Source organism: Nelumbo nucifera, chromosome 8, assembly GCF_055504915.1.
Source record: "Nelumbo nucifera cultivar China Antique chromosome 8, China Antique-T2T, whole genome shotgun sequence".
NCBI lineage: Eukaryota > Viridiplantae > Streptophyta > Magnoliopsida > Proteales > Nelumbonaceae > Nelumbo > Nelumbo nucifera.
Window position 1 is genome coordinate 9934520 of NC_142656.1, and position 27700 is coordinate 9962219.

At 36.3% G+C, this 27700-nt stretch overlaps 2 protein-coding genes across 3 annotated transcripts; both read left to right on the plus strand.

The window, feature by feature from the left end:
* The first annotated feature begins 943 nt into the window (after window positions 1-943).
* Window positions 944-6383, plus strand: LOC104592169 (putative protein ABIL5). 2 transcript variants are annotated; one of them, XM_010251389.3, is made up of 9 exons: window positions 944-1431; window positions 1551-1633; window positions 3889-4036; window positions 4203-4302; window positions 4455-4491; window positions 5455-5561; window positions 5701-5783; window positions 5864-5945; window positions 6193-6383. In XM_010251389.3, the coding sequence occupies exons 1-8, from the start codon at window positions 1348-1350 to the stop codon at window positions 5924-5926; spliced, it is 705 nt and encodes a 234-aa protein (XP_010249691.1). In that variant the 5' UTR covers window positions 944-1347; the 3' UTR covers window positions 5927-5945; window positions 6193-6383. The 2 variants fall into 2 exon arrangements, with proteins under 2 accessions (XP_010249691.1, XP_010249690.1); XM_010251388.3 differs by lacking the exon at window positions 5864-5945 and having other exon boundaries at window positions 972-1431.
* A 12550-nt stretch (window positions 6384-18933) lies between these two features.
* Window positions 18934-26116, plus strand: GL2 (HD-ZIP IV family of homeobox-leucine zipper protein with lipid-binding START domain-containing protein). The gene is made up of 11 exons (XM_010251391.3): window positions 18934-19116; window positions 19218-19468; window positions 20305-20422; window positions 20573-20761; window positions 22880-23260; window positions 23365-23466; window positions 23572-23781; window positions 23900-24074; window positions 24583-24854; window positions 25320-25406; window positions 25652-26116. The coding sequence occupies exons 1-11, from the start codon at window positions 19042-19044 to the stop codon at window positions 26030-26032; spliced, it is 2241 nt and encodes a 746-aa protein (XP_010249693.1). The 5' UTR covers window positions 18934-19041; the 3' UTR covers window positions 26033-26116.
* The last annotated feature ends 1584 nt before the right edge of the window (window positions 26117-27700 follow it).

Below are 27700 nucleotides of genomic sequence, written 5' to 3' on the forward strand. Positions count from 1 at the left end.
GCATTGGGAATATACCCTGAATAATAACACAGAAGTATGAGAGATATTCCCGATACATGGTGGGATGTGCCTGTGAGGTCAGTGTTAGGAGCGTTGTGTGAAGAGAAGATCCAAACTCGTATATAAAATTTATAATTGATACATTTAATATTTTATATTTATATACATTCATTTATATGTATATATAATTATATTATTTTCTATTTTTATTGTCATTTTAAGCATGATAAATTATTAATTAAATTAAATGCAGATTATATCCGAATTCAATCTGAATCTCACATATAGGATTTTGGATCTAACGTAGATCAGATGCAGATGTAACTGGATTCAATCCGATTACAGCCCCAGCAGGACCGGGCCGGATAAATAGAATAATCAGAAATCCACGATAAATCGTCTGAATGCTTTGAGGGCTGAAAGCCTGAAACTTTGGGCAGGGGCCGCTGTGACCTGTGAGCATGTATGGTGGAAATTCTCATTTAATCCAACTGCACTGATAATGGGTTGGATGCAACTCAGATAGTGATTAGAGAGAGAAAGAGAAATCGTTTTTATAAAGGAATCATAATTAATTAATTCATAGTTTTGTTGTAATAAATCAATTTTTGTATAGACAGAGCATTAACACGTGGGCTGTCTTTAATGGATACATAAAGCTTTGTTCAAGGCTTCAAGCACGACACCCCAGAATGTAGGAAGTATGCCAGATGGTGAAAAGTAGATCTTAACGCAGGAGGCAGTGTCAAACTGTCAATAATGAAAGACAAGAAATTTCAGAAAGACTCTCGAGCGTCCCGCCATTTCGAATTCAGGATCCAGTGGTAATTAACCAGGTGAGGTTCTTTTTATTTTATTTTTTAAATTTTTGATGTAAAATGCTTGACCAACAAAGGAAACAAGCCGGGGTGGACTCTCGTTTGCAGAGAAGAATTTCAATTTCTGGCTTTACTTAATCGAAAAGTTAGATCAGTAAAAAAAAAAAAATACAGTGAGAAAAGTGTTTCTGATTTCTGAAAGACCTTTTCATATTCAACGAACCTTAAACTGGAGAGAATGTTAAAAAGATTCAAAAGAGACATGAGATCACGAGACCGAGAACATATATTTGTCTTCTTCTTCTCTGCCTCTGGTTCATCTGTACGAGCCAGAAATTGGGTTTAGCGACCACCCATAAACGCTAAAGATAGATAAACGCGAGACTATCTGCATCAGAGACACTAATAAGAGAGAGAGAGAGAGAGAGAGAGAGAGAGAAAGCGTTCTTTTATTGTCTTTTCTTTCTTCATCTCGGTAGTCGGTACGGCCTCATCTTATCTTTCACCGTAGAAGTAGAAAAAATAGAAAATGCAAAACTCCGAAGAATCGCGTCTTGCTGGAAAAATGGATTCCGACTCCGATGACGACGCTCGCTTTGAAAAATCTATGCAGGTGCATCGTGCATGCTAATCTCTCGTACCTTCTCCATTTTCAATTTCTCTCAGAAGTCTTTTTCTTCTGTTCTCTTTTGTACTGTTTTTGTAGCTCGTTTCGATCTTTTTTGGTTGCAGGAACTGAGGGATTTGCGCTCTCAGCTTCACTACGCTGCCGATTACTGCGAAAAGGCGTTCCTGAATGCGAAACAGAGGAAAAAGTAAGTCCTCTTTTCCACCATTGTTAGGATTTAGGGGGTGTGGCATTGTATCTGCATTACGTCGGGAGGCCCAACGCCACCCGCTTCGGTCCGAGCTACGGCCGACGAGAATAATCTTATTGGCTCCAGCTCGACTGAAAATCAGGCCAGGCTGTGGCTTGTCTAAAATGAGCCGTGTGCGCCACTGTGGTATGAGGTGCATTTTGCTTTTTCACTAGACGACATCAAATCCATGGCTTCCTTCTGAGATGCTTCTGCGCAGGGAATTCAGTGGACTGCGCCTTCCTTGGTGCAGTCTCTGAGTGAACTTTGAGAAAACGTCTCCACGTGCACGGTACATCCAAGCAGTAAGGCGCACGTTAGAACTTAAGCTGTGTTTGGTTCGAAAGAAAATGGTAGGTCAAACAAAACACAACTTTAGGGTCTGTTTGTCTCATAGGAATAGGATCTGGAAAATTCGAATCGAAATTGGCCCATTCAGTTTCCAACCGATTGGTGGGATGATTCCCATTCCTGCTGGAACTACATTTTCCCATTTGAGGGAATGGTCATTCGGCTCATTTCCTCTTCCTTCTTTGGGAATGAAAATCCCATTCCAGCGGATTCTGATTCCACTACGAACCAAACAGACAAGGGGAACCAAATAGACCATTCCCATTCTGATTTGGAGGGATTTCGATTCCAGTTCACATTACAAACCAAACGGACCCTTAAAACAGTTCAGCTTTTACTATTCTTTCCTTGGCTTCACGTCCAGACTCCAGTCACTTGACAATCTCTATTAAAGTATTATTTCATGTTTACAAGGCTGGGCTGGCCAAGGCCCAAGATGCTTTACCGGGCCGGAATGTATCGTATTCGTTTAAGACTTAAAAGTGCATTTGACTTTTTCCAAATTTCAACTTTGATGATTCGAAATCACCCTCTCTCTACGAAACCCAAGTCATATACATAAACTGATAAACATCATAACAACCTTTTTTAGAAAACGATCTCTCAAATACAAATTGAATGGCGTTTTCATTTTTTTCCCCTGATGTAAGAAATTAATGACACGGCAATGCTTATAAAACGCATGGATGCCAAACAGAACCTATGTATTTGGGGCCTTTAATCACTGACGGTTTCGTCGGTTGCCTTCATATTCGTTCTCTGTTCCACACGAAACTTAGCTGTTATGCTTCTGAAATCATTAGTCAACTAGGTTCCGTGTGGGCATGTGGTTGATTATGGTTTCACAACCATTTTCTTATGTCTTGATCACAATTTTATATTTTCCTGCAAAAAATTAGAATTCTAAGATAATGTTTGTTTAATAATAAATTCCCGTCTAAGTTTTATATATTCGCTGGAAATCTCAGTAAGTGTTTGATGGCATCTATTTCATTCAAGTGGGTCTTGCTTAGAAATTAGAATAGAAATAGTAAAAGAGGCAATCATAGAGCAGACAGATGAGCATGGTGAAGACTCTGTTAATACTTTGTTTTTTCTGCTTTGAAGTGTGATGGCTGCCATAGCTTTCGGCACTAGAATTCCTCTCAAATACACATGAAAGTACTGTATGTTGGGCCAGGCTGGGTTTTCTAATTTCTATTTAGTTCACACCAGCTTTTATTTATTGTTATAAGAAGAAAAACAAAAAATAAGCTAAAATAAGGCATGCTGAGGATCTCATAACCTGTTTTTATCTTTGTTGAGCTCTCCTTTTTTTTTTCTGTATATTCTGTTCTGTAATAAAAAGGGAAAACCTGTTCTCAAGGCTTGAACTAATTGTTTTCTCATGCTTGTTAACCTGAGATTTTAGCATCGAACTAAGCAACGGTCCCTTAAGAACTTTCCTTCAACTTTTGTTTCTTTATTATTTTTTTCTATCAAACCAAACATAGCCTAAGAAAAAATTTTAATTACAATACATATAATAGTTGGTATTTGGAGTACACTTTACTTTAAATGTAAAGCCGAAATAACAGAAACTCTAACAAGAGGTGGTGTAGGAAGGTAATCTTTCTATTGGGTTACAGCTCTGCTGGGATAAAATTGTCTTTATTTACCTTGTTTTATGTGATAGCAAGCAAAATGCTGCTGGTTCTTCCACCAATATCTCATTGGGATAGATTCTTTCACTCTTTTTTAATGCTAAAAATAATGAAATACTTTGATCTTGTTACTGATAAAAAAGAGATGCCATTAGTTCTCTATTGTGTATTTTCCGTTTGTTGAGCAAAAGTTCAATATTGTGTTTATTCATTATGTAGGGTGATTGAGAACACAAAGGAGTACATATGCAAGGCCGTGGTTACTGTTGTTGATCATCTTGGAAGTATCTCCACAAATCTTGAATGTCAGATTTCTAAGAACAATGAGGTTCCAGAATCAGAGCTTCGGATTGACTGTTTGAAACAGGTCAGTATTTTGAATGAGATGATATTGCTAACTATTAATCATAATACAGTAGCTTACAAAAGTGAAAGCCCACATATGTTAAGGTTGTACTGCTCGTTTACTTTTCTGTTCTTTTCCTATTTAAATCTAACGTTGAGCTTAGATGATGTGAATTGATGTTTGTCAGAGGCTTTTAGTTTGCGATCAATACACTCACAAGCTGGCTCTTACTGAAGTACGCTGGAGTAAAAATCTCCCAGTGCATCACCCGCGTTACATTGCACCACGTAACTATTTCTTCTTCACTGCAACTTCTGATATTCTCTTCTTGTCAAAGTGAAGGAATTGTAGTAACCCAGTCTCACTCTTATTTTATTTTTTTTTTTGGGGGTGTGTTGCATGTGTTCTCTCCTTGTATTACATTTGGCTTGTTACTCAGCAACTCCAACTCTTGATAAAACAAACAGTGAGCTCAGGTACCTTTCCCCCTTTCCCACTATTTCTACACATTCCCCCTTTTTATCAAGCTTGGCATATCAGATGGACATTTATGACATAAACCAAGCAAATTGTTGTGAATATTCTATCAAGGTGTTGTTTAGTTGCAACTTTTCTGTGTGGTGGCTAATGCTTTGGTAATAATAAGGCTGAAAAACAATAAGAAGCATGGATTTCAGAGGCAATGCTTTGGCAATACGTGTCACAAAAAACAGATTTTTGATATGCTTAATCTGAGTGGTTCTATGACATGTCCGCAATACTGCAAACAAACACCCTACTGTCAGTGTTGCATGGACACAGACACAGGAGTCAGAATCCAATGTGTGTCTATGAGTCTGACTCAACAAAAAGAGAGATCATGGACTTGCAGAATGCAGATACATTTATGGAAAAGTATATATCATTCATATTTTTTAAATTCTGACACTATATTCCTGCATATAATGTGTGTCTATGACACTATATTCCTACATATAATGTGTGTCTATGAGTCTGACTCAACAAAAAGAGAGAACATGGACTTGCAGAATGCAGATACATTTATGGAAAAGTATATATCATTCATATTTTTTGAATTCTGACACTATATTCCTGCATATAATGTTGCCTTTCTTACTTAGTAATGTCTGATATGAAGCCAACATTCATCTTGTACATTAATTGCTTATTTATGTCAAATAATTTAAGAGATAGAAAATGTTACAGAGAAGTGTCCTCAAGAATCTATAGTGTCATAATCCGATACATGTCTGACTTAGACATGTCATTCATTTAAGAGAGTCCATGCAACACAGCTGCCTACTGTGTTATGATCAAACTTACCTATATTGTAGGTGATAATTTTCTTTCATTTCCTATGCTTCCAATTTATTCTTCCTTCTTTTTAAGTAATTCTATGTTTATGTTTACCAAACCAAAGCTTCTTAAACCTTGTTTAGGTACAAGCGTGGCACAGTGGAAGAAGTGCCACTTTTCTTATACACATATGCACATAAGCTGCCAGTAGATAAGGATTTTACATCTAGTAATGGTGATAAGAAGCATGGTATGTATCAAGCTTCAGGTTGGATATTTTCATTTTTATTAAGAGTACAAAATCTTGCTCATTTGCAGAACTTTAAGTTTCAATTTCCATCTGACCAGCATTGAATTCAAAATCCAATCTTCGCCTGACTTTATTTCAGGATATAAATTCTCCAAATTATTGCCTGTTCGTGATGACTCATCCATGCCAGTTAAAATTCGAAATCTCTCTTTTCATTTCCAGGTGATTTGATATCCTCCTGAAGTCCTGTTCCTTGTCAAGTAGCTCAGTAAGGCATTATGTGTTTATGCCTATTATCTCAGGAATGTAGGATGAAGATTGTTGTAGTGACATGGACAGTTTACCTTGGATGTAGGCTCTTCTGAAATCCAGAGGAATAAACAGGTCAGATATAGGTTAGGGCAGTGCATTATTAGCCCTAACAGTTGACTGAAATCAGGCAATTTTGAGCCAAAAAAGAAAAACCCTCAAAAGCATAAGTTGGGCCTGACCCAACAAGTTGTGGAATAGACCTGATTCATCAGAACCAGAAAATCTTTTGGACATAAATATCCCAGTTCACTTTCTACCTTTTATTTATAAAGACTTGAAAGGAAAATATAACTATAGAGATTGGTTTCGTTTGTTGCAGGATGACCATAAGATTGGACGCAATGAGAAAACCAGGAAACTAGTGCAAAGTAATGACATCAAGTCACTTATTAGGCGGAGTAAACATACTGTATAAAGTACAATGATTATATGTTGTATTATTTATTTATTTTGGTTGTGTTTCAAGAAATTCTCTCTCAAAATGATAATTCACATTTTCTTTTTTCTACATGCGCAATTCTTAAATTGATTGAGCTAAATATTCATTTAAACATCTTTAGGTAAATTATTAGTGCAATAGGCAAGCGGAAGGCTTGTTTTTATTCTTGTTGTTAGCATGTAATTATAGAAGTTATACCAATCTCTGGTACATTCCTTGAGTTTTAAGTAGTCCAGCATTTTTCATCTCAGAGAAATTAACAAATTTCTGACAAAAGATTTCTCTTAGATAGAAAAACAAATTTACTGAGCTTCAGACAAGCATGTTGTCACCTTGAGTTAAAGATGCTAGGATTAGTGAAGATAAGATAAAGTTTTCTTAACTTGGGTTCTTTGGGAGATAGAAAAACAAATTAGAAGAACTAATGGTGTTTGAGGTCAAGTGTATAGAATTGCAGGAGCAGATAAGATAAAGTTTTCTTAACTTGGGTTCTTTGGGAGATAGAAAAACAAATTAGAAGAACTAATGGTGTTTGAGGTCAAGTGTATAGAATTGCAGGAGCAGATAAGATAAAGTTTTCTTAACTTGGGTTCTTTGTATTCAAGCAAGTCTACGATTGAACATACGCATAATGTGTTGTGTTGAAATCCTTGACAAACTACAAGTTGGATTTTGGGTGACTTGCACATCCCAAATTGTGGAAAAAATAAAAGTAGCAGAGTATGCCCATTATACAAAAGTACACACTGTCAAAAGGACACAGTGACATGTGAATGTGCACTTTCTCTCTCTCCCTCTCTCACATACTCGTGTAAAACAAATACAAACACACAACTAGTCTCAATGAATCAGTTTAATGAATAGAATGGTAAAGTAACCACATTAGTAGAAGGAATATGTACAAGCTTTTTTCCCTATCATAAATATTTTAATGTGTTTGTAGTTCATGGTTTCATTTGCTTTCCTTTTGGTAGTGTAATGTGAAATCACGTTTGGTGTGTTTGACCATATTATAGGTGGTTCTGAAACCAAAAATTCCATGGTTCCATGACTAGAAATACATCCTTTTTTGAACACTTAAGTTTACTATGTTCTCACCTAGACAACACAGTTCACTGATTGCCGATGACCCAGTAGCTGAGATGGTCACTCAGTGTCCCTCCGAATATGGAGGTGCAGGATCAAACCCACATAACTGCAGGCTCTTTGTGGTAACCACTGATTAAAATCTATATTGTCACATATAGATTTTAGATCTATGATATGAACACCATCTTAGTTTCACATTATAAAATCTATATTGTCACATAGGGTGAGTTTGGATTCAAATGGAGGTACAGGCTTGATATCACATTAGTCTTCTTTTTCTTGCATTCCATTTCATAAATATAAGAGGCAAAAAGGATGCTTATAAGGATGTTTACAATCAGAGAGATCCTAGGCATGGAAATTTAGCCACTACAGATGCAAAAATCTGAAGCACCTTCTTCACGGGACGCTAATATTGATAGTTATAGAATCAACATCAACATGTCTGATGATTTAGTCAATCCAAGGGGTGATATAGTCAATAGTTATTTTCAATTTTTGTGGCCTTGGTAAAGTGGAATTCATCCATTCAAGATATAAGAGGCAAAAGGAATGCTTTCTGTAGTCCATATCTAAGCATCAGAAATGACCTCTAGCACAATACAGGCCAAACAATCTGGGGGATCAATGGACCCAAACACTGCAAACCGAACTTCTAGCTACTACAAAAGCCAAAATATTAAATGTCTTGTTTCCTGCTCAACAAACATCAACAGTCTAAGCATTGAACTGTGTTATCTCTGAGGACCATTACTTTTGAAAATTATCCAATGGAAAAGATGTTTGTGTGGATCATAAATCATGGGAGTTTCTTCTCCTTAATTTTAGAAAATGGGCGAATTTTTCTGTACCAAGCAGTCCAGTAATAGAACTTACATTAAAAATTAAGTGGCTTTCCCAAAAAAAAAAAGAAAAAAACAAAAAAGAAAAAAAAATCAAGAGAAGCTACTTCAGGAATGGAAAGGTCTGAATCAAATGATAAAGCAAGGTGATAAGAATTGGATGTGGAATGGTAGATGGGGGAAAGTGTGGAGTTCTTGTCATTTTCCTATGCTACTATGAGACTTTCTTACGTGTGGTATATAGCCACCGATCTAAAGACGGCTGGTTGCATTTGCAACAGAGTTGTCCCCACAGTTTCAACAACACTAATAATCTGTTTGTCCATTAATGTCTATGTTTACAAACTCAGGGTTGAATCCATATTAAGTCTACTGACTTGACTACTAGGAATTTCTGAATAGCATTCTGGTTTGCCAGTTTGATCAAGAATGTAGGCATGAATGCTATTCTGTACCAATTTTGAACCATTACAAAGTTTTTCAGTGGGAGGTTCTTATTGAATCTTTGACCAAAACTCTGATCTTATTTCTGATGAGAGATAAAAATCATAATTCTTATATCCTGTGTATTTACATGTACAGTCCTTGTCCTTGTAGTTGTATTTTTTGCAGTTATACATATTTGTCTCTTTCACATTTTTATAAGATCATTTTGCCCTCTTCCAAAGAGGCTGCTTGTAAATGGGAAAAGTTCACTGATCCAGTTCTGAGCCTCTACTGATGAAAATTGGACAAGTTGTGTAGACACCTAGTTGCTCAAGTATGGGTTGATGTGCATAGTGATTCTCTCATCTCTTGGAAGCACAACTCTAACTCAACTGTCAAGACCAAGTAGTTCAATGATCTCTATATTGATTTATCTTTGCCACTCCATTTTATTCTGGCAATACAAGCATGGTATCGCACGTGATCCTTTTTTTTACAAGTGGATTAAGCATATTTTATTTCCTTACATAGCTTGTGACCTGCAATTCAACTCAACTAATCCTTATCCCAATTATATGGTATCAATTACTTGAATCCTACTCTACCATCGCACTCTGTGTAGTGCTATATCCATTATTAAATTTTGAATATGGACCTGAGCCTAAACCTAAGCCTGATGTAGTTGAAATTCTTCAAATTGAGCAATCGAACTTGCAAGTTGCAACCAATAACAATTATATTTCTTCAAATTTTAAAATTTTGGATTGACCCAAGCCTAGACCTAAGCCCAATGTAGTTGAAATTTACCTTATTCAAGTATGAGTTTGGCAAAAGTTTTAATGCCAGAATCCAACCTGACAAGATCTCTGTCCTTTATTTGGGCTTGGGACCAACTATGTGTGACAAGTTCAAGTGGATTTGGCTTTTTGAGCCACAATCTGTTGATATGTATATATCTTTACCAGGATTATGACCCATGTTAGGCACTAGTATTTTGTTGACAAGCTGCTGCTATCTCCATAGCTTTAGTTTGAGAGGGAGTGATGAGAGATAATAAATCATACTTGTATAATTGTTGTATTCTATTTATTTGCATGTTTAGTCGTATTCTTTATTTTTTATAGACTTAATTCCTTCTAAATTTGTAAACCCTTCTCTAAGGGAGGAGGCATTGTAAACAAGAGGAGTTTACCCCTCTCTCTATCTATCTTTATATATATATATATTAGCTAGGACCTACGAGCTTTATCAAATTAAATTAACAAAGAAGGCGCCTTATAACATTCCAAAGATTTTCATGTTCAAACAGGAAATACTAACTTGTTTTACAGGAGGAACCCCTAATTGATAATATAGAGACTCATTATTTATGAAAAAAATGTGGTCAAGGAGCCCTTAAGATTGTGCTTTCAAGTATAGAAAGTATTGTTTGGACTTTTCTATTTGGATGATGTGTCTATGAATACATGTTGAAGTCTGGCGCTCTACGGATTCTTGAGGATAATTCTACGTGACATTTCCTTTTTATCTGTTATCCTTTTTAACAGAAATGAACAAACTGATATACAAGATGAATGCATTTTTTATGTCAACTTGTTAATATAGAGGCGACATTTTATGAAAACTATGTATGTATGTATGTATGTATATACGAATCCATGTTCTCTCATCATGCTTCAGCTTCCGAAGTGATTATAAGAGATTTAAGTCTTAAATATTTCAACAACTAAGAAGGGACAAAGGAAAGTGGGTGATCCTTTTTATTCTTTTTACAAAAATCATGACCTCGACAAACAACAATGGGGCATTCATGAATGAGTGCCATAAAAGTGTACAGACACAAACCATGGCTCTTTAAAATCCTGGCTGTAATATTTGATCGGCATTTACTCCGTACATCTTATCCAATTTAATATCCGGTGGCATATTTTTGGGTGGTAGCCATACACCATACACCATACCTTTCAGAGCCATCATTCATCTACTCTTCAACAACTACCTATCTCCCCAAGGTTTGGACAGAAAGGCCACTTACAAAATAAACCCTAGAAGCTTCAACTTTGATCAAGTTAAAAGAAATACTCATCACACCCATGCTTGATACTGCATCAGAGGAGATGGCGTGTGATACATTCCGAAACCCGATATCTCGGGTCCGGAATTCCTGCCCACAACTCTCTACCCACAATACACTGCAGCTGCACACCTCTCACCTATGACAACATCAATGAAAAGTTGAAAACACATAAGCTATAACGTATTGCATGGGTAGAGTGTTGTGGGCGAGAAATCCGGACTGCGATGTTTCTGCATCTTTTGTGAACTTTCCACATGTCATGCACCCATAGGTGTTGCAGGGTATGACATTTCCATGCAGATTGCATTCTAGGACAAGACATGTTTTTTCTTGTATGTTGTATGATTGAGATTTCTAATTAAATAGTATATTTGCTTATCTTATCCAGCCTAGATATAGCTATAATGTTCTCCATGTATATTTTGCTTGGCAATTATATTCTTTTGCAATGAATTGGTTAGGCAAAGTTGGACTTGGACCAAGGAAAAGTTCTTATGGAGAGTGTATATATATAAAGAGAAAGACTGGTAGCTAGATAAAATGTGCACACCTGCTTTTTGTTTTTATGTTATAATATGCCTATTTGTATTTTTCAATAGTATTATTTGTAATGTTTCAATCAATATTCCTTTCTTGTAAGGGATCTCAAGATGCCACCTCTTGTATGTTTCAATCAATATAATTGAGATATGCCTCATTCCCCAGGCCTAATATTATTATTCTAAATTAAAAAAAAAACAATGAGGAGTCTTCATCTATTTGCATTTAGATCCTATTTCCATGTTCAATATATATATATATATATATAGTTTTCATAAATAATTCCTCCTTTTATGAAGGGATGGGAGATTCATCATATTGATGGCCGAACTCTATAGGAGAGTTGGGCGAAATTTCAAAAATTTCTTTACTCCCATCTGGGAATCTTATTCCCAATTTAGAAAATTGCATTTTCAAGGTTCGTTCTTATAATCAAAGTAGACCAAATCTGAAACCAAATCAATGGAGAGATATACCTGATACGGAATCCACACAAGAATTCTCCTCCCAATGTAGGTGTTCACGCCCAAAGAGAGTATTAAATCCTCCCTCCACTGAAGATGACACAGCTTAGGGTGAGGTAGGATCAACAGATAGTTCTTCACCAAGAACTAATGATTCTTCAGCAAGAATCGAGTGGGACAGTAAGCACTGTTTCTAAATTGTTTCTTCTGGCAAAAACAATATCAAGATCAAATCTTGATCCAATTCAAGAACTGGTGATCGAACAGGGTGGGGCAGTAAGAGCAGGAAGAAAAATAGCAGAAGGCAAGAACAGTTTAACTGTGTTGTCTTCTCTCTGTATTCAGCGAATGTGTCTTTGGAGGTTTGCCCTGCTCTCTTATTTATAGCCTTAAAGAGAAAATTTCCTAATCTCATTAGGAGTTTCTTAATCCAAATATTTTATTTGAATTTGGACTCTTTAAGTGATAAGAATAATCCCTTATCTTATCTACAGATAAAGATCAACCTTCTTAATCAAATTAGGAGTTCCTTTGATCCAAATCTTTATTTGGATCTGGACTCTTTAAGTGGATAAGGATAATCCCTTATCTTATCTGCTGATCCAAATCCCAGATCTGCCTCTATTTAATTAATCTAATTAACCCAGTTCGAAATGGGTTTTTAGGCTTATTAAGCTTTCAGGCTCACTTCTACTTTAATGCTGGTTAGCTTGGCTCTCTTCGTATGGCATAGGACCCTATCATTGATTTACACATCAGCCACATGGGTTCAACCTACTCTCAGTTACAAGGCCTGGCCAAATTCACTATTGAATGTAGTGAACCCTTGAGTCCATCACTATGGGCTCTTAATGAGCCCAACATTTACACTAAATGGTCCTTGGGTCCAACCATCTTATGATGGCCCAAGGACTATGGGCAGATGCTAGATTAACCCATTAGGTATAATCCTCAATGATCTTACACTTAACCTCTCAGCCCATAATGATTAAACACTGTCCGACAAGAGATGACCTCTCCCTCGCCTGCAAGGTACAGTGCTGCACTCTCTACTCACATGGATCCCGGGAATTAAAACCTTTTGAAACCATAATATATATATATATATATTTCTATATATAAACATATTTTGCAAAACAAATTTTTTCAACGGTTGAAATCAACTGCTGGAAGTTTAGGTTTTCATCAGAGGGAGTGCATCTCCGATCATTCACTTTGTCCAACAAAGGGATTGATCATGTCACTATGATCACCCACTCAGATGAATTCTTGGATTGTCCCAACATACTCAGGTTTTGACCCCCTCTAAGAATATCACTGATTGGCATATCAAAGACAGCCCAATTCGACACCTAGTGCAGTATCATAATCGAGTCTAGGGGTCAGGTGTAACATTTCAGTTTTGTCCATCTATCTCCAAGGTTCAGGGAAATACTGGAATTTTGGTCCGATTCAGGGTTTCAAGAAAACCCACACTGCATGTACCTCAGGTCTCACCCTGGCAGCTGAGACAAATCACCCCAACCAACTTGGTGGTACATCAGTGTCAGCCTTGGCAAGATAAATCTCCCCAGATCTATCCAACGACTGTGAAGATTCTAAACTAACACGAGTCTCATATGTATCCAATTTAAGGGTATTACACAGAAACACACCATAATAACATGAATCAAATATGTACTTTATTCATTTACAATAAATGTCATAATGTACATCATGCTGGTTGGAGCTAAGGGCATACACTGTCTAATACCTTAATCTTATATTAATTTGATAATATAGGAGATACTTCATATAAATATCATGGTAATGCTATATATACTAATTGCTCTATAATGAAACTCAGCTTGATTTAAATCAATGATATTTTTAATTAAATATATATTTTGATTATCCACACTCTACAAATTAATACAAAACAAAATTTATATATTGTTTTAATATTCTGACCCACCTTTTCTCCTGATGTGGTCTATGGTCAATTTTTGATAACGATACAGAATTATATCTCTTCACTTTGTTTTTCTTTTTGTGAATACCATTCAAAGCAAAGTAATGCTAGCATTTTCTTTAACAAACTTAGCATTTCCACATTTCCTTTTTTTCTTATCGACTCCATTTTAACACGTTATGGGTCTCCCTAAATTATTGCAAATTTCCATGCTTTCTTAGAAGTTTGTCCCATATTTATCTTATCTTGTATGCTTTGAGACCAAAAGCTTATGACCCAAGAAACCAAAAAGATAGAGAGACACTTGAAAAATGAAGAAAAGCACAATACTCTTTTGTCTGGATTCCTTATTTTCGGTTTAGTGCTTTCCTTTTTTAATGCAAAAAGAGTTTAAGAGAGGCAAAAGAAAGAAGGCTAAAGTAGGAAAAGAGAGATCCAAAGGTAACTACAAAACAATTAATGGTAAGAAATTTTAAACTAGTAAGTTCTCTGCAATTCATATGATTATTACATCATATCTGCCATTCAACAACTACCAATACACAAGGAAAGAAAGCCCAAATTGAATTTCAATTGTTTAATTACCAAGATGTGCTTCGACCAATAATCTCAGTGACATGTTATGATTAATACAAATGAAATGGCCATCTGATAAACAGAAAGGGCATAGAAGAGAAGACGAGTTCAGTTTCGGTCAGTGCAAGGCCTGTTTGAACAGTTTTTACAGCGTTGCATTGGAAATATCTCTATACTTAAATGCTTTATTTCATGGGGAGATATTCTCAATACAAGGTTGTAAGAGGCTGTTCAAACAGTATAAGTATGGACTTGCACTAACCGAAGCTGAAAGAAGAGAACACCATAAGCACAACAGTATCTACATTTTATTATAACAATACCAATGGATTATTGAAATTAAACATGAATGTGAAAAGGAAGAAAAAGATTAGTTTGTTCATGTCTGCAGTAATGCTACTCTATGTCAATGTTATTATGAAAGGGAGAAATTCATATTGGATATTCAATCTCCCTCAAGAAATGTATCAGAATATTGTGCTGAATGTATTCATGAAAATTTTCTGTTCTTGTGTCCTTTCCAAATTATAATACATTTTTTGTCCATCTGAGTTAATGTGGAGAGAGAGAGAGGTAAAATGGCCCAATATTAATTGGTAATTTATGATAACATTTGCAAATATAGGTACTGTTTTATTCTAACTACACTCTTTTTACCTTACCTCTGAAATTTTTAATAAAGAAATAAATGCAGTCATTTATCATCTATTCTAATTCTACCAAGTCAACTGTAGTGTCAAGAATCTATCTTAGGCTCTTTGTGGCAAATAATGTTGTAGTAATCACCACCCTAGTTAGGGCTATCAACAGTTAGGGTTCAGTCTGAGTTCATACTCAGTAAACCTGGATTTTTTTTTGGGGTTTTATTGATTTTTATTTTTTTAGGCTTTTGTTTGGTTTCTAAAATATACTGGGTTATGTTTTGGGCGTTATTTAGGCGGGATTTAGCCTAGTGCTTCTTTTAGCCAGGTTTAGTTTTGGCCCAGGTCAAGGTTTAAAATATTGATACAGTCTGATATGCCGGTAGCTAGTAGGGGCATATCGGACTGTATCGAGGCTTGTGTTCTTTGTTTTTTATTTTTAGTTTCTTTTCAATCTGGTTTACAGAGATTGGTTTAAGGTTTGTCTATCCCCTGAACCGGGTTAGACCCCGAAACACCCTCAAGGATGTATCCAAAAGCCCATGATACGATATAATATATATCAGCTGATATGACCTGATACATATCAAAATTTTGAACCTTGTCCCAAGTGGCATCTCTCTGTTGGTTCCCATCTGCTTTTTGGGAGCTATTTCTATTGTATATTCTTGTTCTTTTATTTATTTAGTACTTCCTTACCTACCTCTTAAAGAAAGCAGATCTGGAGAGATAAAATGGACAAAAACTGACAAATGATTTCAACTAATTGGGTCTGTAAAAGTCTGGCAAAGCCCTATTGAAAGATCACTAAAATCTATCACATTGCACAGTGAGAGATAGAATGGACAAAAAAAAAAAAAAGATTTTACTTTCTTCCCTCCTATACATTCCAAGATTTAAATATTTATTGGGTACTTGATAACTGGACCTGGAGTTGGACCAGATTATGATTGGCTCCATAGTTTGTGGGCCCCTGCTAACCGGGTACCCATTGCAGAGCTAAGACTGCATTAACTTCCTGCTTCCTTCAAAACGATCACATCAGCTGTAATAAAAGAGAGTCCCATAGTTGATAGCTAGGGTATTGTATTGAAAGTTTGAAAGCATATGTTTAAAGTATGCATATGTATCGGTTGATATGTATTGTGCCAATGGCCTGAAAGATTTAAAAAAAAAAATATGTATCGAGCTTTAAATCAATTCTTCTGAATTGATTTAAAAAAAAAATACCGATATTGGCTGATACGTCTTACCAACATATGGCCTGTATTAATACTTTGAACCTTAATGGTTAAGGTTATTTTAGATCTATTCAAACTGTAAGGTTGGATGAATTGGATGTTTATATATATATATATATGTGTCTGTGTATCTTTGTTTGATTATCCTTCATGATCGATCAGGTTGCAGATTTGTTTTATATCAGCGAGTGCTGCGTTTGTGCTTCCCCCCAAAGTTCACTAGAATTTCTCAGTAATTAAACAAGCCTGAAAGATGCTTCACTTCTTTGGAGAAAAAAATGGAGAACTTGGAGGCAAACTCATTAATTGCATTCACTACTTTCAACATTTTAAATGTTATAAGGACACACAGACCTTCACCCAATTTTTTTTCCTTTGAGAAGGAATACAACATGCCTCGCTGATTCGCTGTATTATGGTGCCCCTCTATTTCTGTAAGGTTTGACCTGAGACACAGGCGACCTTTCTCTGGTCCTGGCTCGGCTAGGGTTTCTGGGTAAGCTGATAATATTTATATATTTCACTTATCTTCACCCGGTCACCCCCACAAGGTCATAACTCATAACACTTGAGAATAGACAAAGACAGTGATACAGATTCATTAAAATAATAAAAGAAATGAGGAAAACCCACTGAGCAAGGACAATAATATTAATAAAATAAGCAGAAAAAGGTTGTATACTTGTATTAATGCTGAGAGTTATGTCTATAAAATTAGAGCTCTGATAACATTTATTTGCTAGAGACCGGTAGCTAGATGCTGGTGTTCTCACTTCTCACCATTAGTTAAATACATCTGAAAGGTTGCATTTTTCTAGATTATTATTAATGTACGTATACATGAGCTTGCTGTGGTTGCCAATGGCGTAACGGCTCCAGCAAATTATTGAAACAACATATTTTATGTGATGAGAAACAGCCAAAGAGTAGAATACTGGGTCAAAATCAGTTTGGAATTCTCTTCCCAGGAGACGGTTAGTTATGGGAAAAGAAAAAGAGTGGAAAAAGGGAGAAGAAACAAAAGGAGAAACAAAAATCAGATCAAGTGGAAAGTTGCAGAAATGGAGTTTTCAGCTAAGGAAGTGGAAGGTTAAATTTAAAATATAAGCCAATATTATATCATATATTCCAGAAACAGAAACAGAAACAGAAAAGAAAAGGAAAAGGAAGTGAGTACAATCACTAGAAAGCTCAGAATAGTTATTGCAAGCAAGATCACTCTTTATCAGAAAAAAAGAGGAAAAGAGACAGATCAATTATCCTTCACACACCATGTACACAGTGCTGTACACTGGCTTTATATCTGACCAACAAGATGAGTAGCCTGCTTGCCATGTATTCACTTTTTGATGGATGAACACCAAATTAAATCTGACCCGAAAGAGCCAGATGCCATATATCTCAAACCAGTCATTTTGGAATCATAATTTTGTTTTGAGTTGAACTTGAGACCTGCTCCATTGGGAGTGAGAAGGTGCCTCAACCACCCATGTCTCGTTATTGGAGCTTTGCAAGATATTCATGGTTGCTGAAAGAAATAATCTCTGATACATTGTCAATCTGGAGTTGGAATAGGTAGAACAATTGATTGGGGGATTTCATTGATGGATTACAACCCCAAAAAACCCACATTTAGCACAGACTGATACGTTGCGAAATTTTAAATCTTGTGCACAAATGTAATTAGACCGCCCCCAAAAATGGATTCTGTTTGCTAAGGAAATATAAGATATATTAGCGGCTCACAGGACCCATCATCTAATGGGTTCAGAACTGATCTAGGATAATTTTTCTGCCATCTGATTTAACTTAAATATTATTACCTTAAACTTATTAACAGTTATTAAACTACTGCAGACTTCTAGCCAGTGTTTTCAGACTCAGAGACCAGACGGTTGGGCAGCTCAAATTAACAAAAAGGTTTATTGATTGCCCAATTCTTGGAAATGTTGACTTGGTCAATCATACCCCAAATTTATATCTATATTATTAGGTATTATAACATCTAATATTTATTGTTATAAACTTGTTTTGATGAAAAATTATTAGTTTGAAAAGATAAATTGGAACCATTTTATGTCTACCCATTTATTTTATTTTATTTTATTTTTTTGCATCTTTGTTTGAGTGAGTGACTGAGTGTGACCCGATGACCAAAATGGTTCTAGTTCTGCTTCTGGTCCGAGTCTGAGAGATTAATGGAAATTAAGCTGAGTTTTGGCTTCTGATGTCCATGAAGGGACCAATTTTGGTCACTTGTGATCAAATCCTGTTGTGGGCCCAAGCCAAGACTGGTTTCCAAAAAGCTGACTTCTTCCAATTTCTTGTTGCATAGGGTCAAGATACATGGATTATCACTGATTAATCACCATAGCTTGTGTGATTTTTCATTCATTGGGTTCTTGACTCCTTGACCAAATTAATGAACAGTTCTGATGACTGATCTATATTTGTGTGGTCCACGTAAGGAAGCATTAATTCATTGAAGGATACAAAACTGAGTCTGAGAGTGTGAGAGAGAGTGTCACTAAGCTTGAAGCCATTAGTAAAGTAGTAGCCGGCTCAAACCAAGCTGATATACAACTCAAAAATAACAGTTGGGCATTCAACTGCTACAAGTTAGTTATGCGCAGCTCCACCCAAAGATCTAACGTTCAACACCTACCAGCCCATGCACTTATGTTTCCCTCCTCTTCTCTCTCCCAACTCCGCACAAAAGAAGAAACCTGAATTTCTTTGTTTTATATCCTTAAATCCTTCAGACCCCACATTCCTCTCTCTCTCTCTCTCTCTCTCTCTCTCTCTCTCTCTCTCTCTCTCTCATCACCATTGATGCCCCCTTAAAACAGCTACCCCTTTCGTCATTCAAGAATGTAATTGCCATGGGCGTGGACATGTCGAATCCCTCCTCTCGCACCAAAGATTTCTTTGCTTCTCCAGCTCTCTCTCTCACTCTTGTATACTTTCTGCTCTCTTTGGTTCAATAATTCGATAAGTTTTGGTCGGTTTCCACTCTCTTCTTTTTAATTTCTTTTCTTTTCTTTTTTTCTGGGTGAAGGCCGGTGTTTTTCGGGGTGCTGCTACACCGGCGGCAAGCGTGGAGGTGGAACAAGGTGACGAAGAGAGCGGAGGCGGAGGCCGAGAAGACGCAGTTGAGATTAGCAGCGAGAATACTGGCCCCGGAAGATCCGACGAAGATGGATACGCCGAGGGAGATGAAGAGGACGACGGTGAGGAGGGAAAGAACAAGAAGAAGAAGAGAAAGAAATATCACAGGCACACAGCCGAGCAAATTCGAGAAATGGAAGCGTGCGTTCTTCTCACTCCCTCTCTCTCTCTCTCTCTCTCTTTCTCTCTCTCTCACTCTTAGCTTTTCCTTCACTTTTCCATTTGACAGACTGCTGGGTTGACTCGGGAATTGCCTCGTTTCGATTCAATTCAATAGTTTGCACCCAATACCCACCATGAACCATCCGATATTTTACTGAAACAGAGTTTTCGATGCATTTTTGCGCCTTGATTGTTTTCAAAACAAACAAACAAAACGGGTCAAGGGCGTGCGTTTCCGACAACTTTGCGCTTCCTTTTTCTCACAATACAAATTTTGACTCAGGGGCCTACATGACTCAGAAGCACCGAGTTGACTCAGCCAGCTCTTGCTTCAATTTGAAAAATATATGAATAATGTACATTAATTACATATTTGAAAGCTCGTGACTGATAAAAATATCTTTTTCAATTGTAACTTTTCTACATATATGTGTATGACTAGTATATATCTTGTGATTTTAGTCTCTTTTCCCCTCTTCTCTTTTTGTCCTACCTATTTGTACATTTGTCTGGGAATTGCTAGATTCCTTCAATGCTCAAAATTAGAAATTTCAGCAATAATAGTTCAACTTTGCTTAATTTTAGTATTTAACAACATTGGTTTTTTGATTGTTTTCTTCTGCATTGAGAATTATCTGCTGTAGAAATTTGGGGAAAATCAGTTATTTAAACAATGACACTACAATAAATCAGATGAAAAAAATACATAAATTTATTAAATATTTGAATTCACTGAAAATTTAATTAAAAAATTAAAATTTTTTGCAACATTATCTTAAGGTATTGTCCACATTGACATGGATATTTGCATGCAGATTGTTTAAAGAATCGCCTCACCCAGATGAGAAGCAAAGGCAACAACTGAGTAAGCAATTGGGCCTTGCCCCTAGGCAAGTCAAGTTCTGGTTTCAAAATCGCAGAACCCAAATCAAGGTACATTAATTAACATCTTAATTCAGCCCAATTGTAGAAGATGGGCTGAAAATTTTTCTAATTTATCAATAATAAATGGGTGATTTTTTCCTTTCTTTTCTTTTTTTTTCTTTTTCTTTTTTTTTTTTTTTTGGGGGGGGGGTGTTGCAGGCAATACAGGAGCGCCATGAAAATGCTCTGTTGAAGTCTGAGATAGAGAAGCTCAGAGAAGAAAACCGAACCATGAGGGAGACCATTAAGAAGGCTTGTTGCCCAAATTGTGGCTTTGCTACCTCTAGCAAAGATGTAACGACTGAGGAGCAGCAGTTACGGATTGAAAATGCAAAGCTAAAAGCCGAGGTTAGTGTAATTTGTTCTTTGTATTTTTTATTTTCATGATAAACCCAAATTGAACCGGCAGAGCTGCTGCCTTGGTTTGGAACTTTGGATGATTTTAGGGGAGGGGGAGTTAACCCATTTGACCCGGACACAATGGACAGAGGACAGAGGGTGCTTTGGTACATGGATGTGTTATATTTATGAATTTTGTCATTGAGTTGGGACATGGGACAGGTCGATCCGCCAGTCAAACTGGGTTGACCGGCACGAACCGTTTGTTCCCTGATGTCGTATTGGGCCATTGAGTTTGAAAGCGGCTTCACCCCAATTACACGGAAGTAGTAGGTGACTGGCAGACTGCCAAAGGCGGGTAGCATCTAAAACATATACCAATATAAGGAAGTTAAAGAATATTCTGTGGGCCCCATTTGGGTCACTACAAGGGCCATTAATTACGTGTTTGGGCCTCATGGGCAGATAGGGTTATGGATTAAATACCTTCTATTCTATTCTATTTATTTATTTTTGCTTCCACCTATTCTAAAGCTATTGCCCGAAAGGTGTAAGAGTTGCATTGATGCATCCTATGTGTATATAAGTTTTTAAATACTTTTATATGGAGCTTTAAATGCCAAAATATGTGTAAATACTAATTTAAAACTTTAAATTAAGTGTGATCATTTTTCAGCCTAAATCGGTCCTAAAATTCTGAGTTTTTTTTTTTTGATAAGTAAACTAAACTATAAAGTATAATCTAACAAAAGGAATTTACATATAGTTCAATACAAGCTGGGCCTGCATCAGGCCCATAAATTTCAGGGATGGGTCTGGGCCCAAATATTTTAGGCTTAATCCACACATTTTTATACGTAATTTATACATATTTATATATATTATTTTATGTAGAAAATCTATTATGTGTATGATACCGGAAGAGAATTGACCAATCAAAACCCGTGAGTTTTGGTGAAAACCACTCACCAATTGATTGATTATAAGTTTTTTCAGTATCATGGTCAAATCCTATTTTATGATACTTAAAAAGAAATCATCAATCAACTGGTATCATAGAACTGGTAACCAATCAACTGTGTTATTCATCAAAATTTAGGGGGTTCTGATTGGTCAAAGTTATTTCCCTACTCTTCCAGCATCATAGAAATTGTCGGGTTCTTCTTTTTTTTTTTTTTGTTAAGGGCATTTTGATGATTAAAGGAGGCATAAGTTATTAGGCAAAACCCTAGGGCTGGAATAAATATTTGATTAAAAGTCTAATGAGGTATTATAGAGGTGTAACTTGGAATAAATATTTGCACCCTAGGTATTTATAGCTGGAAGGTGATATTTAAATAAAGAAGAATAAAATGAGCTAAAAAGTCTAGACGTTTGCCTTTTTTTTTTGTGTGTGTGTGTGTGTGGGGGGCATTGCTTGGTATTGTGGTGTTGCATTCTTGTTTTAGGACCACCTTAATGATTCCCTCCTAACAGCAAAATAATCCTTTTTGATAGAGGTGCTTTAGGTTGAAACAGAAACACAACACCCATATTCAATTTTGGGAAATTTAATTATTATTTGTTTCTGTTTACAATTTTTTATTGGTTTTTCTATATGCATTATCCTACACCCACATTTATTCTTCAATCTTCGCTTATATTGTGATAGTCCCCCCCACCTGTCACCTGTCACCGTTCCCAACTGTATAAATCTATAAAAATTTTATAAATTGGAATAAGGGGACAATCGGGGAAGCATTAAAGTGACAATTCTCCAATCTACACTGTCTTTAAACCAGAAACCATTAGGCTGTATAACATCAAAATCATGTTTGAAAGTGTTTAATTGGTTTGGGTAACCAAATCATGCTTGAAAGTTGAAGGTTGGGTAACCAAATGGGATTCACTTTTCATCAGTTCCTCCCGTTTCAGAAATGCCCAGTTAGCCCAAGTGGAATCACTGCTTGCAAAATGTGAAGCGATGTTGATGTGTGTTTGGTGGGTTGTTACTGATTACACCTTAAACAAAACAGAAATGCAACACCACGATAGCAAGCGCAACCTTTCTTTTAACATTTGGATATTTGACTGAGAGTGAGAGTTAAAGGGTTTTAATTTGGCTGTTGATTCTTCTCTTGTTTGCAGCTAGAAAAGTTGCGGGCAACCATCGCGAAATACCCTCCGGGGACGGCATCACCCAGCTCCTCCTGCTCGGCCGGAAACGACCAAGAGAACAGAAGCTCCTTAGATTACTACACTGGGATATTTGGGCTTGAGAAGTCCAGAATATTGGAGATCGTCTACCAAGCTCTGGAAGAGGTCAACAAGATGGCAACTGCAGGTGAACCTCTGTGGGTTCGAAGTGTTGAGACTGGCCGCGAAATACTCAATTACGACGAATATGTTCGCCAGTTCTCGGTTGAGAATTCAAGCAATGGACGGATCAAAAGATCCATTGAAGCCTCAAGAGAGTCTGGTGTAGTCTTCGTAGACCTCTCAAGGCTAGTTCAAGCTTTCATGGACGTGGTAATTAAGATTTTCGCCACCTTAATTTTCCTTATGATTAATTCGACTCTGAGGCAAGCATCTTTTGATTAATCCCCATTTCATTGTATGTTCTTGTGTTGCAGAATCAATGGAAGGAGATGTTTCCTTGCATGATCTCTAAGGCAGCCACCGTAGATGTAATCTGCGATGGAGAAGGCGTCAATAGAAATGGTGCTGTGCAGCTAGTAAGTAATTAAGCATTTTTTATGTGTCTTAGTTATGTAATGCATTTTAAGTTTAGTTGTGATGAAATTGTTCCAACAACAAATGCATCAATCTATCTATCTCAGATGTTTGCAGAACTGCAAATGCTCACACCCATGGTGCCCACAAGAGAGGTGTATTTCATCAGATACTGCAAGCAACTAAGCCCCGAGCGGTGGGCTATCGTTGATGTGTCGATCGACAAAGTTGAAGACAATATTGATGCATCCCTTGTCAAATGCAGGAAAAGGCCATCTGGCTGCATCGTCGAGGACAAATCTAATGGTCACTGCAAGGTATTGTTCTCACTCCACCCAGTGAAATTCACAGAACGATGATTGAGCTGAATTTCTTGGATGATTAATATGTAGTACTAGTCAAATTTCAGTGTTGATGATCTTCAATTGTTTTCAGGTGACTTGGGTCGAGCACTTGGAGTGCCAGAAAAGCACAGTCCACACTATGTTTCGCTCAATTGTTAACAGTGGCACTGCGTTTGGCGCCAGGCACTGGATGGCAACACTCCAGCTCCAATGTGAGAGGATTGTTTTCTTCATGGCAACCAATGTACCCACCAAGGATTCAACTGGTGAGCTCCACATGCATTCAACTTATTGTTCTCTCATGTATATTTGTGAATGATCAGTTCTTTAGGTGGGTGTTTGGCATTCGAGCGTTTTACATACATTCCATTTCATCTGTTTTTTTTTTTTGAAAATACAAAAAAAAATATTAAGATATTGACTGATTGGGCGTTTAAAATGATTTAACTTAATATTATAATATATTTATAAACATCTTATAAAATAAATCAGCTTTTTCAAATTTTAATGTGTCACATCATCATAGTGATTCAAGACCACCTAGAACATCACGATTCAAGAAACCCCTCCTTTCACAAATCGGTGAACTAATTATTGCAAAAACATGTTTTTTTGAAAAACAGATTTGTCAAATGCAATTTTCTTAACTGTTGATGTGATATTAATTATTAATAATACATTAAAAAAATAAAATAAAATACTTGTAAAACACTCCGATGCCAAAAACTCGGTAGAAATAATCATACAGTTTCACATGCATGAAATTAACTTCAGGGGTGGCCACTTTGGCCGGAAGGAAAAGCATTTTGAAGCTGGCACAACGAATGACATGGAGCTTTTGCCGTGCGGTGGGTGCATCTAGCTTTCACACATGGACCAAGATCTCAACCAAGGGAGGAGAAGACATAAGGGTGGCCTCTAGGAAGAATTTGAACGACCCAGCAGAACCTCTTGGGGTGATCTTGTGTGCAGTTTCTTCTGTATGCTTGCCTGTCTCACCCCATATTCTCTTTGATTTCTTGAGAGACGATTCTCGACGACATGAGGTGAAGTCACTGTCTCCTTTTCCCTAATCCCCTCTTAAACTGTAATTTATTGTATTTTAATTCTTGATAGACTTTAGGGGTGTTCTCCAATGTGAATTATTTTTCTTGTTGTGACTTTTCCGATTACATCTGATTTGAAAATTGCTTCGTAGAACAAAAGTACAGAAAATATGCTCTTGGTTGTGTATGTGGATTTTGTTTCCAAAACTAAAGCAAAAAATGTGTTCTTGAATTTCTGGTTTAATTAAAGAACATGTTTTCTTATTCCAAAATTGTATTTTGTGATTTCAAAAACTTGGGTGGTTTTTTGCTTTTGAAAACAGAAACTTAGTTCAAGAATCAAAATTGTGTTTCATTTTTTTTTTGGCGATGCAACAAATGAAAACAAAAACATTCATGTGTTCTCTTTATGAAAATTATAATATGTCCATGATCAATTAGTAATTTCTGTTTGATAAATTTTAGTGGGATATCATGTTAACTGGAGGCCCAGTACAATCCATTGCAAATTTGGCTAAGGGACAAGATCGCGGCAATGCAGTAACAATTCAGGTGAGTTTGCTTTGTTATCTTCTTCAATCTAACTTAAAGTAGAGTGATTACTGGCATCCTTAAGACTGAGTTTGGAAGGAGTATAAATGCAAATATGAAGAGTGCAAAATCTTATATTTTGTATTATTTTGTATGCATTTATGCTGTATATATTTGCATTTATGCTCTTTCCAAACTGAGCCTAAGGCTGTATTTGGTTTGAAAAGGAAACTTAACTTAACCTTATTTTGCATTTTTTTTTTCAGGCAATGAAATCAAAAGAGAGTAGTGTATGGATACTCCAAGATAGTTGTACAAATGCTTATGAATCCATGGTTGTATATGCACCTGTGGACATCACTGGAACGCAATCAGTTATAACAGGATGTGATTCAAGCAATGTCGCCATTTTGCCTTCAGGTTTCTCAATTCTTCCAGATGGGCTTGAGACAAGACCTCTTGTTCTCACTTCCAGGCCGGAGGAGAAGACCACAGAAGGGGGTTCCTTGCTTACCATAGCTTTTCAAATCCTGGCCAATACCTCTCCCACAGCCAAACTAACCATGGAGTCTGTAGAAACTGTTAACAACTTCATTTCATGTACATTGCAGAACATTAAGACAAACTTGCAATGTGAGGATGCTTGATTGATTTAGCTTTGTAAAATACTTATATACCAAGTTAATTGTAAAACGGCTATAGTATTTCCACACATGATTGACCATTTAAAATGTGAGCCAATTTTGCTTCATGGATCAGAAACCCTTGGTGTATTTGCAAGATATTCATCTGGGTCAATTTAACAAGATCTTGGTCCTTCTCTACTTGTGCTATTTGCTTAGGCTCAGTTTGGAAGGAATACAAATGCAAATATGCAGAGTGCAAATTATTGTATTTTGTATTATTTTATATGTATTTATATTGTACATATTTGTATTTATACTTTTTCTAAATCAAGCCTTAATTGGCATATATGATCTTATATGGGTGTAAGCAAATCAAGTTACTTGTGAGTTACTTGAACTCAACTCGCTAAATACACGAATTTGACTTGCAAATAATCGAGTTTGAATCAAGTTCGAGTAGCTGAATAGTTAATTGAATAAAGATATATTTGGATTTTATAATACTTGGTTCGAGCAACTCGTGAGCCTAATCGAGTATTTAATAAAATATTTATTTTTAATATATTTTATTTATAATACTCTCAATATATTTAATATTTTATGATTCTTTTTACCTGGGTTACCTTATGAGTCTAGCCGAGTTGATACTCAAGTATGTCGAGTATCTCATTGAGTTCAGTTCATCAACTAGGAAAATCTAAATCCGATTGAATTCAAGCTGAGTTTTGGGTAGCAAGTTTTTAAATAAATTAAAAGAAAATAAAAACGAGTTCGAGTAGTGCAATGTATCAACTCGGCTCAGCTTGATAACACCCCCTAATCTTAAAAAGGTCCAACATTGTTAGTTGCCAGATGTTTGGGATATCAGGAGGAGAGGGCTGGATATAGAGCTAATATTTATTTTTATTTTTATTTTTTCACAAAATGGTATATTGATGTTAACCTTCAAACAAATTAATATTTCAATGTTAACCATAGGTTCACTATTAGTGATTGAGGGCTATGAATTATTTTTTTTTCTTTGTGATTTCAAGAAAACTAGGGCCCATAGTTTGTTTATAAAATATAATTTTCAAAAAGCATTTGATAATTGGATGGAGATTCCAATTGAAGGGTTAGTAGTTCGCATTTCTTATCTTGTTTTTTATTCATTTTTTATTCATACCTTTGATCCAAGTTTGTTTAAATGTGGGGAAATGTAATCTATAGAGATTTAAAGCAACTCTTGTAAAAAGGTTTAAAGGAAAATTCAATATGTAAAATACCAAATAATAGCCCAAGTAATTTATCAAAAAAAAAACAAAGTAAAAATTTGGAAATAAAAGCATAGGTTTGCTATAAAAGCATCTGATGGATGACGATTTGACCCGACCTATGAAACGGTGACACATGGACACTGACTCAGCATGAGCGATAGCTCAGTGTTGTAGCCTGGTACGATCAAGTGACGGGCCCATAAAGTAGTTCGCTACATTGTAGCTCACAAAAGGAGAAGCTCGCCACAACGCGAGCTCCGGGTTCCCTGAGCTACCTTTGAAGAGATACTCCGAGGCAACTTTAGCTCGCGAGCTAAAGTTATTAGCTCGTCCGAGCCCTCAAGCAGACAAGTCATCCCAAGGACCAATTCTGCTAAGGATAATCGTGGAGTGTTCTAGGCTCGCTACAAAATAGCTCACGAATGAGCCGCAT

Coding starts and splice junctions, on each gene's coding strand:
- LOC104592169 (XM_010251388.3), top strand. CDS start 1,348: ATGCAAAACTCCGAAGAATCGCGTCTTGCTGGAAAAATGGATTCCGAC. Junction 1,634..3,888: donor AATGCGAAACAGAGGAAAAA/GTAAGTCCTCTT, acceptor TTCATTATGTAG/GGTGATTGAGAACACAAAGG. Junction 4,303..4,454: donor CCCGCGTTACATTGCACCAC/GTAACTATTTCT, acceptor CTTGTTACTCAG/CAACTCCAACTCTTGATAAA.
- GL2 (XM_010251391.3), top strand. CDS start 19,042: ATGGGCGTGGACATGTCGAATCCCTCCTCTCGCACCAAAGATTTCTTT. Junction 23,782..23,899: donor AATCTAATGGTCACTGCAAG/GTATTGTTCTCA, acceptor AATTGTTTTCAG/GTGACTTGGGTCGAGCACTT. Junction 24,075..24,582: donor ACCCACCAAGGATTCAACTG/GTGAGCTCCACA, acceptor AATTAACTTCAG/GGGTGGCCACTTTGGCCGGA.